We start from the raw sequence: 13,832 nt of genomic DNA, 5'->3' as shown, positions 1-13,832 counted from the left end.
TCACCTCAGCCTCCCAAAGGCGCGGGATTACAGGCTGAGCCACCGAGCCCAGCTACCTTCTCTTTTCATTTTCTGAGTGGGAGTAACTTCTTTTTTTGAGTGGGAATACCTCTCTCCCATGCAGAGAGGGCAGTGCCCTTGAGAGGAGACTCAGGGGTTAGAAAAATTTCTCCAAGATTACATACAGATTGATGTGCAAGCATCTTGATTTTGTGTCAGTATCTTATGTATTTGGTCCCTAGGAGTTAAACCATCTGTGCCCCATCCCCCGGGGCAGATAATCCCTTGTCTCTCCAGGCTAAGGAGACTGCCCCCCACTCCCACGGGTGCTTGTCTTTCTCCTAGCAGCACCTGCCTCCCTAAGCCATCTCTGTTCCCACACCAAAAGGCAAGTGAGCAGTGCTTCAAGTTTGAGACTTAATATTTGCAGATAATAAAGTCCAGTACAAGGCATTAAGATGACAAACAACAGCCTTGAAGAGTCCTTGGGAGTCCCAGTGACTATGCATCGTGCTTTGAGTGAAATAGCAGCAGGTTTCAGAAACTTAAAAACAAAGAAAAAGACACCTAAGTTTCTACCATTCTACACAGTAGACTCACAAGAGACTACATTATGCATAGTGAATAGTGCATTGTTCAAGGGACTGAGTTTTTATGCACTTTCAATTATTTTGACTCCAGTACTTTTAGGTATCGCTCTAAGGAAAACAAAATTGGAAGCAACCTCTATTTGGAGATGATATTAAAGCATTTTCTGCCACAGGCATTGAGCCAAAAGGATGGAAAGGACTTTAATTATAGACAACTTGAAGTCACCCAGTGGTAGTGGCCTCAGATGCTGGCCCTGGCAGGAAGAGGTAAAGATGTGTGTGCTCGGCCAGCTGCCCAGTTCCAGGGTTGGGGAGAGGGCACCCATTAAAGAATCTGAGCCATTGTGGGCCTGTGCCTTCCATAATTGTAAGAAGAGTATGACAAACTACAGTCAGGTAGGCGAAGGAGAGGCTAGAACCCATGACCAGCCTCCCCTTCCTTCTTTTAGGCAGAAAGGAATCACGTTAACCAGAACAGGAGGGCAACTATGCACATGCTGATCTATAGTTAACAATATGTGACTAGTTATGGTGCTAAGTAGCCTTAAGATGACACCAAGTGATTCATGGCTTTTCTGCAATAAGGTTGATTTAACCTCAAATGGAGAGAGAGGAAGGAGACTGCACGTGCGCATGTGTTTGTGTGTATGTATGTTTTAGTTTAGATTAAAAGAGTCATGGCAGGGCTGGGTGGCTCAGCCTGTAATCCCAGCACTTTGGGAGGCCAAGGTGAGTGAACTGCCTGAGCCCGTGGGTTCAAGACCCGCCCAGGCAACTTGGTGAGACCTCATCTCTACAATAAATAAAAAATTAGCTGGGCATGGTAGCGCCCTCCTGTAGTTCCGCCTACTTGGAAGACTGAGACGGAAGGATCACCAGAGCGCAGTGGGTCGAGGCTGTGGTGGCTGGGAGCATGCCACTGCACTCCAGTCTGGGTGACAGAGTGAGACTCCAACTCAAAAAAAAAAAAAGAGTCATTTGACAGCTCCAGACTCTGTGCTGTGATACATTTTTGATGGATTCAGCCTCAGAGCCAGAGCCCCCATGTTTGTTGGGATGGGGAGAAAGGTGAAGAGCTGAGTCAGGTGATATGTGTGTGGTAAGGGACTACACAAGCTGCATGTGGACACATCAGCAGGAGTGAAGGCTGATGTCCTGGGTCACCGCAGTTGGATATTTTGCAAGGTATGAGGAACATAGATGAGGGAACAGGACTAACTGAGTCAGAATTCTGAGGGGTTAGTTCCCTAAGGCTCCCAACAATTGCCTGGTTTAAGGATCACTGATCTGGACCAACCTCCTTACATTACCAGTGGATGATGACTTGTCCAGGGTTGCACAATGTGTTGGTGCAGCCAAAACCAGAGCCCAGGTTTCCAGAAACCCCAACTCCTGACTCTTCCCACCATGAGGCTGTAGCTTGGGAGGGAGGTTCAGAGGAGACTGCCTGGTACCAGGACTAGACCTGGGTTGAACAGACCAGCCCAATTTGACTTTAACAGCCTGAAGGAAACATGACCCCTGACTAGACCCCTGAAGGCAACAAAGAGATGCTGAGGGTGCATTTTGTGTTTCAGAACCCCTGGGAGGAAGAGGGCCCTCCTATCACCTGTTGCTACAATGCTGGCCGCCCGCCTCTCCAGATCCCTGTCACAGCTCCCAGGAAAAACGCTAAGTGTCTATGACAGAGAAAATGGAGCAAGGTAAGCAACCAAGAGTGGAGGTGGCCTTGAGGGTCACACATGGATAATGCAGGTGGTGGTGAGGCGTGGCTCGCAAAGATGTGTCTCAGTACCTGAGTATCCCAGAAGAGGAAACTCAAAGGTGTCCTCGGAAGACAGAACTTCCCAGGGCTCACAGGGCAGAAAAGTGTATCTTTCATAACTACTTTTTAAAAACCTTTTCATTTTGAAATAAGTTAACCTTATACAAAAGTCACAGTTCAGCCTGTAATCCCAGCAGTTTGGGAGGCCAAGGTGAGTGTATTGTCTGAGCCTGTGGGTTCGAGACCAGCCCGGACAACTTGGCAAGACCTCATCTCTACAACAGATAAAAAATTAGCTGGGTGCAGTAATGCGTGCCTGTAGTTCCGGCTACTTGGAAGGCTGAGGTGGAAGGATCTCCGGAGCCCAGCAAGTTAATGCTGGGGTGGCAGTGAATGTGCCACTGCACTCCAGTCTGGGAGACAGAGTGAGACTCCAACTCAAAAAAAAAAAAAAAGTTGCAAAAATAGAACAAAGTATTTCCAGGTCCTTTTACCTAACTTCCTCAAATGTTAACTTCTTACAAAACCATAGTGCCATGATCAAAATCAGGAAATTACCCCCCCCTTTTGAGACAGGGTTCCACTCTTACTCAGACTGGGGTGTGGTGGCAGCCTCAAACTCCTGAGCTCAAGAGTTCCTCCTGCCTCACTCTTCTGAGTAATTGTGTCTACAGGCATGTGCCACCATGCCTGATTAATTTTTCTATTTTTTGTAGAGACAGGGTCTTGCTTTGTTGCCCAGGCTGGTCTTGAACTCCTGGCTTCCTGGCCCCAATTGATCCTCCCAATTTGTTCTCCCAAAGTGCTGGAATTATAGGCATGAGCCACCACATCTGGCCAAAATCAGGAAATTACCCTTGATATGATACTATTAGCTAATCTATAGTCCTTGTTCAAATGTTGCCAAATGGCCCATTGATGGACCTTTTTCTGGTCTAGAATACAAACTAGAATCCCACATTGCATTTAGCTGTCATATCTCCTTGATCTCTTACTATCAGGGCCAGTTCTTCAGTCTTTTGTGACTTTGACAGTGCAGAAGAGAGCTGGCCCGTTATTTTGTAGAATGTCTCTCAGCTTGGGTTTGCGTTTGGGTGGTGTTTCCTCGTGTTTAGGTCCAAGTCTGCATGTTTGGCAGGGAGCCCATGGCTGAGTGGTGTTGCCCTTCTCAGCACATCACGTGGGGAGGTACATTATGTTCATATATCTCATTACTTTGGGTACCTGGATAACTAATCTTCTAGAATTTTGCACATAAAAACAGTTAACTAAAATGTCCTGCAGTGTCTTGAGTTGTTTGTATGATGTAGAACAGCCTTTAAGTAAATACAAATTAAACTAGGAGCTCTCCTTTGAGAGCTTCTGGAATTGCCTTTTCCAAAGGGAATTTAGTGGACTCTGCTGCAGCATTTTACTCTTTTACGGGCTGAACAAGGAAAAAATAGGAAATACTTTTCTCTTTCTGTCATCTTGAGGGGAGTGAAATTGAGTGTCAGGTTAAATCCAAAGTTCCAGGAGCTAGAAAACCAGCATTTCCTATGCTAGTAAATATGCTTAGAAGAACATGCATTTAGGTTTTTAGCAACATTCGCTTAAATGCATTTACAGGGGATACAGAGGAATGGCTTGGAGATGGGGCTTCAACTACTGAGGACACCATGTGAGAAGAGTTTAGAATGGCTCCCTCAGCAGAGACGTAGGAGACCATTGTCATCTAAGAGGGAATGGAGCTTGGTTCTGTAAAAGGACTTTTGAAAGAAGGTGATTTTCTGCAGTTTTTTCCAGTGACTGATTTATAAAAATGGCAAGATCTGTCTCAAAAGTGACTTTCAGAGATTCCTGGAGGTTATTTTTTTTTAATGGGGGAGAAAACAATCCCAGAGAAAGTTAAAATACTTTCACAAAGGTTTTTGCCTTCAACTTAAGGGGACGTGAGGCATGAATCAAGCTGCTGGCTCATTTAAGGGGAAAGAAAGGTTGTCAAAGGGAATTCTGAATCTTCTGGATGGATTGAGAAGTAACCTGGTTAGGTGGAGGGGTCTGGGAGGTGGGCTGGTTAGGGGTGGAGCCAAGTCAGAGTACATTAAATGTCTTCAGGGTGCAGGTGGGAAACCTGGCTGCAAAAAGGAGGCTAGGTAGTCACAATGATCTGACAGGAGGTCTCAGTGGGAGAGGGAGGAAACTTTGGCTCGAATCTCAGTTGGTAATGGCCTCATGTTTCAGTCCCCACCTCTGGGTGAATCCTGCCAATAGCATCCTTAACAAGAAACCTTGCAGCCCCATCCTGCTGTCTAGTGATGGGGAGGTCAGTGCCTCTCACAGCAGGCCTCCGGTCTTTGGACAGCTCTGTTATACAGTCTACATACTGAGCAGAAATCTTTTCTCCTGTAAATGCCACCTTGTTCTTGGGTCTACCTCTGCATTCACACTAAACAAGTTAATCCCTTCTCCCTAGGGACCCCATGCCACCCCAACACTCACTACCTGCCTACTCTCACTCCACCCACATGTTTTCTCATTGCTGATCTTTCGTGATTTCCCATTCGGCATCCAGGTCCCCCTCTGATGGTGTCCGTTTGGCCTGTGCTCCTTCTTAAGATGCTGTGCCCTCACTACTATTTACATGTCTGGGAGCAGGAGTTACCAAGTACATATGCCTTTGTCCAGATGGAAACCTCCCAGGAGTGGCTGGATATGGCCCCAGCCCCTGCCCTGACAACCCACTCTGCTTACTGACTCTGCACTCACATTTCAGATTTCTGACTTTGCCAGAAGGGTTTGGCATACTCTGGGGCAGGTGGCTTACAGACAGGTTCTCCACCCAGGATCCTCCCCATTCTCCTGGGTACACACACCACTGCTCAGCTTGCCCGCCCAGCTGTGACATACAAGACTCCAGGGCAGCCTGGCCTGGGCAGGGTGGAGGAGGGCTCTTGCTTCCCTTATCCTGGTTTCTTTCCTGTGCAGTCCAGGCTCACATCACGCTTGTGATTCATGGTCAACTAAATTTTTCCGTAGTTGTTACTGTGAGGCCATATTTCTCCCAAGCTTTGCTTGTGCCACTGACAATTGTCCCCCTTAGACCTCATCTTGTTAGATTCAAATTGATTCATGTCTCCTCTCAGCAGAAAGCTGGGCTACTGATTATTGCTGCTGATTTGTGGTTGGTGCAATACAAGGGATAGAAATGCAGACTGGTAAGACAGAGAAGAAGCCAGAACTAATGCCCTGGTCAGCACGGAGAGTGTTCTCAGATGCAGTCTGGCAGGTTCCTAGATGCCAGGGTTCTGAGGAACAGCAGGTTCTTCTGCAGGCCCTTGGGGAAGGGGCATATTGCACCTCTTGTGCTCCGACTGATTCTGCTTCTGGGTTGAGGCAGAAGTCAGGAAGCTCTTGTTTTCTGAATCTGGCAGCCACCCCTTTGGGGTTGCACTTTTCAGAAAATATACTGACTGTCCTGAATATAACTTGCATAGCTGTTGGTATAAGTGGCTTCCTTGACCAGCAGCTTGCTGCCACTGCAGGAGCCTCCTGGACAGAGGAGACAAACTATTTTTTTTTTTCTTTTTTTTTGAGTTGAGGTCTTAATCTATTGATCAGGGCTCACCACAGCCTCAACCTCCTGGATACAGGTGATTTTTCCACCTTAGCCTCCCCAGTAGCTGGGACTACAGGTGTGCACCACCATGCCCTGCTATTTTTTTGACTTTTTTTTGTAGACATGTGGTCTTGCTGTGTTGCCAGGCTGATCTCAAACTCCTGAACTCAAGCAGTCGTCTCCTGCCTTGATCTCCCAAGGTGCTGGGATTGCAGGCAAGAGCCACCATGCCCAACTAAGACATGCTATTTTATATGATGGGACTTGGGCCTAATCCCTCAGGGGCACTCTTAGCCCTGGTATGTCAGTGTATCAGTTGGGACTGTCCACACTAAAAGTAGCAGAAACCCCTAGAAGTCCGTGGCTGGTGTGGTTTCTGGGGACCAGACTCCTTGACTTTTTCTGCTCTGTTGTCCTGGGTGCGGCTCTCGTCTTAGGGTCCCATCATGCTCCTCCACTTCCAGCCCCAATTCAGATAGAAAGAAGCAAGGCAGCATAGAGGCAGGGAGGAGCAGCACCTGCATCAGAAAAGGGAAGGCCCCAGCAATCATTGCAGGACTTCTCTGCTTGTATCTTATTGGCCAGAGGCAGGTCATGTGACCAGCAAAGGCAGTCTGAGAAGAGTTGGGCACATTACAACATCCAGACAAAAGTCTAGATTTTGTTAGTGAGGCATATGAAAAGAATGGATATTAGAAGGCAAACAGCAGTGTTTGACATAACTGAGCTGGGCTGTGGCTTAGAGCTGATTATGTTTGCAGAGATATTAGGGCTTTGACAGTCAAGAGACTTTAATGGGAAGCCCCTAAGGGAAAAACCTTTTTTTTTTTTTTTTAAGACAGTAGAGCTTTGGTTACATGTTACAATCACTGAGAGCACAGTAGGGGAAACATTCCTGTGCCTCACCCCTGGGGATTTTGATTTAATTAGTGAGGGATCAGGCCAGACCCAGGAACAGTTTAAAAAGCCTCACTGTGATTTTTATTTATTTATTTTTCTTTTCTTTTAAATTTTAATGATGTGGGGTACAATTCAGGGTTAGGTATACAAATGTTCATTATGCAGGTACCCTTGTTGATGAGGTGTGCCCTTCCCCCTGTGATTTTTAAACATCATTTTATGGAAAATCCCCAACATTACAGAATTAGAAAGTGTCTTGATCCTTGGTGTACCCCTCACCCAGGCTTCCATAATGATCAGCACATGACCAGTCTTGTTCATCTATGTCTCCGTCCATTTTCCTCCCCCATCCCAACTGGATGATTTTGAAGGAATTTCTGGATGTGGTATTTCATTTGCAAATATTTTAGTATCTATCTCTAAACAATAAGAACTTTTTTGAAATAGCATAACCACACAACCATTCCCAAGTGATTTTGACAACCAGGGAAGAGAACCCAAGAAACCTGCTTTGGACCTAGATTACCAGCTCTTTCACCAGGACCTCTTGTTCTGGAGTCACCTGAGATGAATTGAGCATGCAGATTCCCAGGGGCTACTCTTTCCTACTGATTCAGAATGTCAATGGGAGGGACCTGGGAGTTTGCATGTTAACAAACTTCCCAGGTTTTGTTAACTAAAGTCTGAGAATTGAGGTGCTTAAATCTTCCCAGGCTGGAGGACCCTCCAAATTGAGAAGCACCCTGAAGCCAGGGGAGATAGGTAAGGGAAAGTCAGGTAGAAAGTCAGTCTGAAATAAGCTCTTTCTCGTGCTAAAACCTTTTTGATTCTTCTTAAATTGACAAGTAGTGTTAAGGGGGTGGCCCTTAAGGAGACAAGAACAAAAATCTGGTACTACTAGGGGCACCTTGTTCTTTTTTCAGAGAAATGCCAGGGATCATCCGGGAAAACAGAAGATTCTTTTTGGGTAAAGTCATTTCACTAACTTTGGGTGTGCTAGCCACACTGTTCTGCTCACTTGAGACCATCCATGCACAAGGACTTAAAATTCAAAGAGGCTGTTCTGTGACATTTCAGAAGGACAGGGGACTACCTTGGCAGATTTTCCTAGTGAACCCTCATTTCTGCGAACCTAATGTTCTTTAAGAATGCTGGATAACACATTTTTATGAATTATTTTAAAACAATATTTTGAATAGGTAATATATTCACAAGGTACAGAATTCATGACACAGAATGGTATATGGAAAAAGTAAGTCTATCTTCCACCCATTTTCCCTTATTATCAGCTGCTTACTCACTCCTACCTCCTCCACTTATCATTTACTATTTTAATATTTATTTTAAAACTAACAGGACTTCCACTCCTGGGAAGATGGAGTAGTTGTACTTTTCTCTATTCCTCCTGCTAAGTACAACTAAAAACCCTGGATATTATATAAAATATAAGTAATATATAAAGTATATACAATATAATAAATATATAACGTATTTAAAAGAGTCTGAAAGGTGGCGAGAAGAAGGCAGACTAGATAGAGACCTCAGGAGTTCTTCAGGTTTTCCTTTTTGCTCCATCTATCCCATACTTGGAGTTGAAGAAGCTGGAAACCCGGAAATGCCAATAAACTCAGACACAAAAAACCCCAACAAAATTCTACTCTCTAAGGCCAAAAGACCAGCTTAGTAAGACAGAACAAATGAGTTTGTTTCAGGGATGCATAATCTTATCTATCAATCCAGAAAAAGAAAAATCTAACACCCATTTATGATTTTTTAAAATCTCAGAAAAATAGACATGGGGGGAACTTCCTGAACTTGATAAAGAGCATCCACAATAAGCCTAGAGCTAACATCATACTTAATGATGAGAGACTGAATACTTTGGCCCTAAGATGGGAAACAAACCAAGGAAATTTGCTTTTATCACTTACTCAACATAGTGCTATAATTTCTAGCCAGTGCAACACGACAAGAAAAGGAAATAAAACTCATATGGATCAGAAAAGAAAAAAGAAAACTGTCTCTATTTGTGGTTTACATGATTGTCTACATATAAAATACCAAAGAATCCACACAAATCTCCCAGAACTAATAGGTAAGTTTATCAAGGTCACAGTATAGGTGATAACACACAAAAATCAGTTGTATTTCTAGGTACTAGCAATGAACATGTGGAAATAAAAGTTAAAAAAATACTTTTTATGGTTGCTAACACAAAAAAAGAAATACTTAGGTGTAAATATAGCAAAGCATGTATACAATTTGTATGCTGAAAACTAGACAACATTGATGAAAGAAATCAAGGATCTATACAAATGGAGAACCATACTGTATTCAGAATTGGAAAACTCAACAAAGTAAAGATGCCTGTTTCTCCCAAGTTGTTATATAGGCTTAGCACAATTTCTATTAAAATCCCAGTCAGATTATTTGTAGACAAAGATAAGATTACTCAAATATATATATATATATATATATATATATATATATATATATATATATATATATATATATAAAGGCTAAGGAAATAGAATAACTAACACAATTTTGAAAAAGAAAAGATGGGAGCACATAGATCCATGAAATGGAATAGAGAAGTCAAAAATTGGCCCACACAAATATGCCTGACTGATTTTTAACAAAAGTGCAAAAGCAATTCAGTGGAGGAAAGATACCATTTTCAAAAAACAATGCTGGGACATTAAAAAAAAATCCAAGAACTTCGACCTAAGTTTCATATCTTATCCAAAAATTGACTCAAAATAGGTTATGGGCTTAAAATGTAAAACATAAAACTATAAAGCTTTCAGGAAAAAAAAACATGGATGAAAATATTTGGGTTTGGGGGTTTTCTGAGACTTGGCACCAAAAGCATGACCCATAAAAGGACAAATTAGAGTTCATCAAAATGAAACTCTCTTCCCCTGTAATAGACCCTGTTAAAAGAATTGAAAAGGCAAGCTATAGACTAGGAGAAAAGATTTGCATACCACATACATAAAAAAAGGACTAGTGTCTAGAATATCTAAAGAACTCTCAAAATTCAACAGTGAAAGCATAAACAATCTAATTAGAATATGGTCAAAAGATATAAAGAGCCATTTTACCAAAGAGGATATACATGTGGTGCTATAGTCTGAATGTTTATGTTCCCTCCAAATTCATATGTTGAAATCCTAACCCCCAAGGTATTGGAATTAGGAGGTGTAGGACCTTTGGGAGGTGATTAGGTCAAGAAGGTGGAGCCCATATGATTGGGATCAGTGCCCTTATAAAAGAGGACCAAGAGACACTTTTTGCCTCACTGCTATGTGAGGTTACAATGAGAAGACATCTGTCTATAAAAGAAGTGTGCCTTCACCACAGTCTATGGCTACTTGATCTTGGACTTCCCAGCTTCCAGCACTGTGAGAAATAAATTTCTGTTGTTTTTAAACCACCCTGTCTTTGGTATTTTGTTATAGCAGCCCAAATGAACTAACACAGATGGCAAGTAAACACGAAAAGATGTGTAACATCATTAACTATTAGAGAAATGTGAATGAAAACCACAACAAAATATCATGTTTTCAGCATGGTTAAATAGAAAATAGTGATACAATCAAATGTTGGCAAGAGTATAGAGAAACAGTCACTCATACATTGGTGCTGGGAATGTAGAATACTACAGTCACTCTGGTAAACAATTTGGAAAAAAAAAAAAAAAAAACCCAAAAAACTAAACTAGGCATGCAACTACCATATCAGCCATTACACCCTTGGGCATTTATCCAAGAAAATTAAAAATGAAATGTTCTCACAAAAATCTGTATGAGAATGTTCATAGCAGCTTTATTCATAATATCCCCAAACTGGAAACAACCCAGATGTTCTTCAATAGGTAAATAGTTAAACAAACTGGTACTCCCATGCCTCAGAGCTTTACTTAACAATACAAAGGAACAAATTATCAATACACAACAATCTGGATGAATCTCCAGAAAATTGTATTGAATGAAGAAAGCCAATCCCCAAAAGTTACATACTCTTTGATTCCATTTATATAACATTCTGGAAATGCCAAAATTATAGAGATGGAAAACAGATTAGTGGTTTAAGAGAGTATGGGTGGGAAAGAAGTAGACATGACTATAAAAGGGGTTTAACATGAAGGATCTTTGCTGTGATAGAAATGTTTTGTGTTTTTAATTGTATTGATGTCAATATCCTGGCTGTGATATTGCAGTATAGTTTTGCAAGATGCTACCTTCAGGAGAAATTGGGTAAAAGGTGCCTGACATTTCTCTGTCTTATTTCTTAACTGCATGTGAATCTACAATTATTTCAATATAAAAAGTTTAGTTGAAATAAGTACCAAGAAGCTTAACCTATTGGATGTTAAGACATTGAATTTGCAGAAGGCTTTCACAAAGCTATGTAGCTAAAAAAATAGTTCACACTTGGATTAGTCTGAAACATTACCTATCTCTGTCACCTTGGAAGCCAGACAGTGGAATTTTATTGGAGTGGGACACAGGATAGTCAAGTTTTGGCAGGGCCTCCCGACAAATGTAGCTTCTGGACTGACTTTATTATCAGGAAGTCTCTTTCTTATACAGCAGCAAAGATAGCCACTGCAAATACTGGCTCACTTTCTACCTGTCTGGCAACCCTGGCAGGAAGAGGGTCTCTTTCTCAGTGTATCAGCAAGTTGTTTCCAGGAACCTGGAGTCAGGCGACACTCAACACTGCTTTAGGCTGGTGGTGGTTGAGGGTTCTTCGAGTTGCTTCTGCCCAAGGTACAAGGTCTAGGACTGGATAACAGCCCTGTGCTCACAGCTTCCTTTTCTCTTGCAGACACCCACTACTGTGTTGCCCTACTTCCTTTATCCCAGTTGGTCGTCGGACTTATGCCAGTGAGGTGAACCCGGTGAGTGGAAGCCCAGCTACCTGGGAACCAGTCAGATGGTCAGATCCCTTCCCTCTAGGCCTCCAGGACCTGAGATACCCAACCCGGAGTAGGGATTTAGTGATTCCAGGGCACTTGGAGCCACTTTCTCACTTACTGTGAGAAAGTCCAAAGCTCCCCATCAGTAATGAGATCACACGCTCTCAAACGTGTGGGAAGGAGACAGTAACGAGGCATTCCAACCCATCCCAGTCAGGAAGGTATCAGTGGAGGCCTGGTGGGGAGCCAGAACTCCTACCTCCTCCCAGCAAATTAAAGTAAAGAGTTTAGACTCTGCAATTTCTCAGCCCTAGTTTCATTTCCAGGTCTATCACTAACTACTTTGAGTATTTAAAAAATACTTGTTTTCCCACTTGTAACATGGGTGTTTGTAGATGAGGCAACTGAGATCCTGAATGCAGAAGTAATTTCCCCAAACGACATTAGTAGTTGGCATCAGAGTCTGGGTTAGAACCTGGTTTCCTGATTCCGAGTCCAAGAATGCTGTGGTGCTTCTCCAGACAGCAAGAACCAAGCTGGGAAGGCCAGGCCTGAACCACTCAGGTAGCACTAATTGTTACTGCCCAGAGGGTGGGGAGGCCTGGTCACGCAGTACCTTAGGTTCCTAACATGGGATCTGACCTTCTAAAACAGGTTGGCAGCAAAGCTGTCCTGGTCACAGGCTGTGACTCTGGATTTGGGTTCTCTTTGGCCAAGCATCTGCATTCAAAAGGCTTCCTTGTGTTTGCTGGCTGCTTGATGAAGGTAAGAGAAGGGTCATCGTCACCATTGTTCTTTACATATAGTCACTGTTACCGTTTTTAAAAGTTTCTTTCTTAAAAACTGGCTCATCTGTTGCTTAAAACAGCTTGTACCTTTTCCAGTGGCTTCAGTCTCGCTTGTTCTTCATAGCTTCATCCATCTATTCATCCATTCATCTACCCATCCATTTGCCAAATGCTAATGATGTGCCTGACACTTTTCTAGATGCTGTAGAATAAGACCCTGCCCCCAAGGCGCTCACTGTCCAGTGGTGAGGGACAGCCGTGCATAGACACAGCTGGAAAATTAGAATGAAGAGGATTCTCAGGGATGTGCAAGAATATTCAATGAGAGTCCAAAGAAGGAAGGGATTGATTCTGGCATGACAGAGGAGGTGACATTTGTCCTGGGCCATGAGGAATAAATAATTCCATCATAGCGGGTAACTGGGAGAAATGACCTACCAGACAGAAGGAACAGCCCAAGCAAAGACTTGAAAGCATGAGCCTCCTTTGGGACACATCAAGTGGACTTTAGGGTGCATGAAGGGCAGCACTGGGACATGAGGGTGCAAAAGTAGTGGTGGATAATTCCCTCAATTTAAAAAGTTGTGCCGCTATCACCAGCACCAACTTTTAGAACATTTCCATCACCCCAAATTCTCCCGCTTGACCATTTACAGTTACTCTCTGCACCCACCTCTAGCCCTAGGTAGCCACTGATTTGTGTCTATTTAGATTTGCCTTTTCTGGACACTTCAAATACACAGAATCATGCAATTCATGGCTTTTTGTGCCTGACTTCTTTCACTTAGCATAATGGTTTGAGATTCATCCATGTTGTAGAATGCAACGGTAGTTCATACCTTTTTATTCCTGAGTGTTGTACTATTGAATGAATATATTGCATTTTTAAAAAACATCCATTCACTAGTTATGCATATTTGGATTAAAAGTTCAGTTTTTTGTAACTATGAATAATGCTAACATGAACTTCCACATACATATCTCTGTATAGATATGAGTTTTTAACCTCATTCCTTCTAATGGGATTTGGAAACCAAGATCTGGGCATTAGGTGTGCTCTGGAGCACGGGGCATTACTGATGCCCATTCCTCTCAGTGGACAGAGCTAGAAGATGGATATATAATCACACATCTATATATACACACTATATGTATTTATATCTATCTCATTGATTTGAAGTCAGTACAACTTTATGATTTATTTATTTTCCATAAATCATGAGATCGTATTGCCCTCCTATTCCAATTCAGCACAGCAACTTTC

At 42.8% G+C, this 13,832-nt stretch overlaps 1 protein-coding gene across 2 annotated transcripts in view; it reads left to right on the top strand.

Moving 5' to 3' along the window:
- BDH1 (3-hydroxybutyrate dehydrogenase 1) overlaps positions 1 to 13,832 on the top strand; it is a 41,799-nt gene that overhangs the window by 5,748 nt on the left and 22,219 nt on the right. The window contains exons 3-6 of one of the 2 annotated variants that reach the window (XM_021714386.1): positions 821 to 822; positions 2,168 to 2,293; positions 11,690 to 11,762; positions 12,435 to 12,545. In XM_021714386.1, the coding sequence (XP_021570061.1) occupies positions 2,211 to 2,293; positions 11,690 to 11,762; positions 12,435 to 12,545 (267 nt within the window). In that variant the 5' untranslated portion in view covers positions 821 to 822; positions 2,168 to 2,210. The remainder of the gene's footprint in view (positions 1 to 820; positions 823 to 2,167; positions 2,294 to 11,689; positions 11,763 to 12,434; positions 12,546 to 13,832) is intronic. The other variant, XM_008061923.2, reaches the window with a different exon arrangement.

The sequence above is a fragment of the Carlito syrichta genome, unplaced genomic scaffold (assembly GCF_000164805.1).
Source record: "Carlito syrichta isolate Samal-C Ts95f unplaced genomic scaffold, Tarsius_syrichta-2.0.1 Scaffold305641, whole genome shotgun sequence".
In the NCBI taxonomy this organism is placed as follows: domain Eukaryota; kingdom Metazoa; phylum Chordata; class Mammalia; order Primates; family Tarsiidae; genus Carlito; species Carlito syrichta.
Note: the sequence above shows the minus strand (reverse complement) of the source record. Positions and strands in the feature narration are given on the sequence as shown.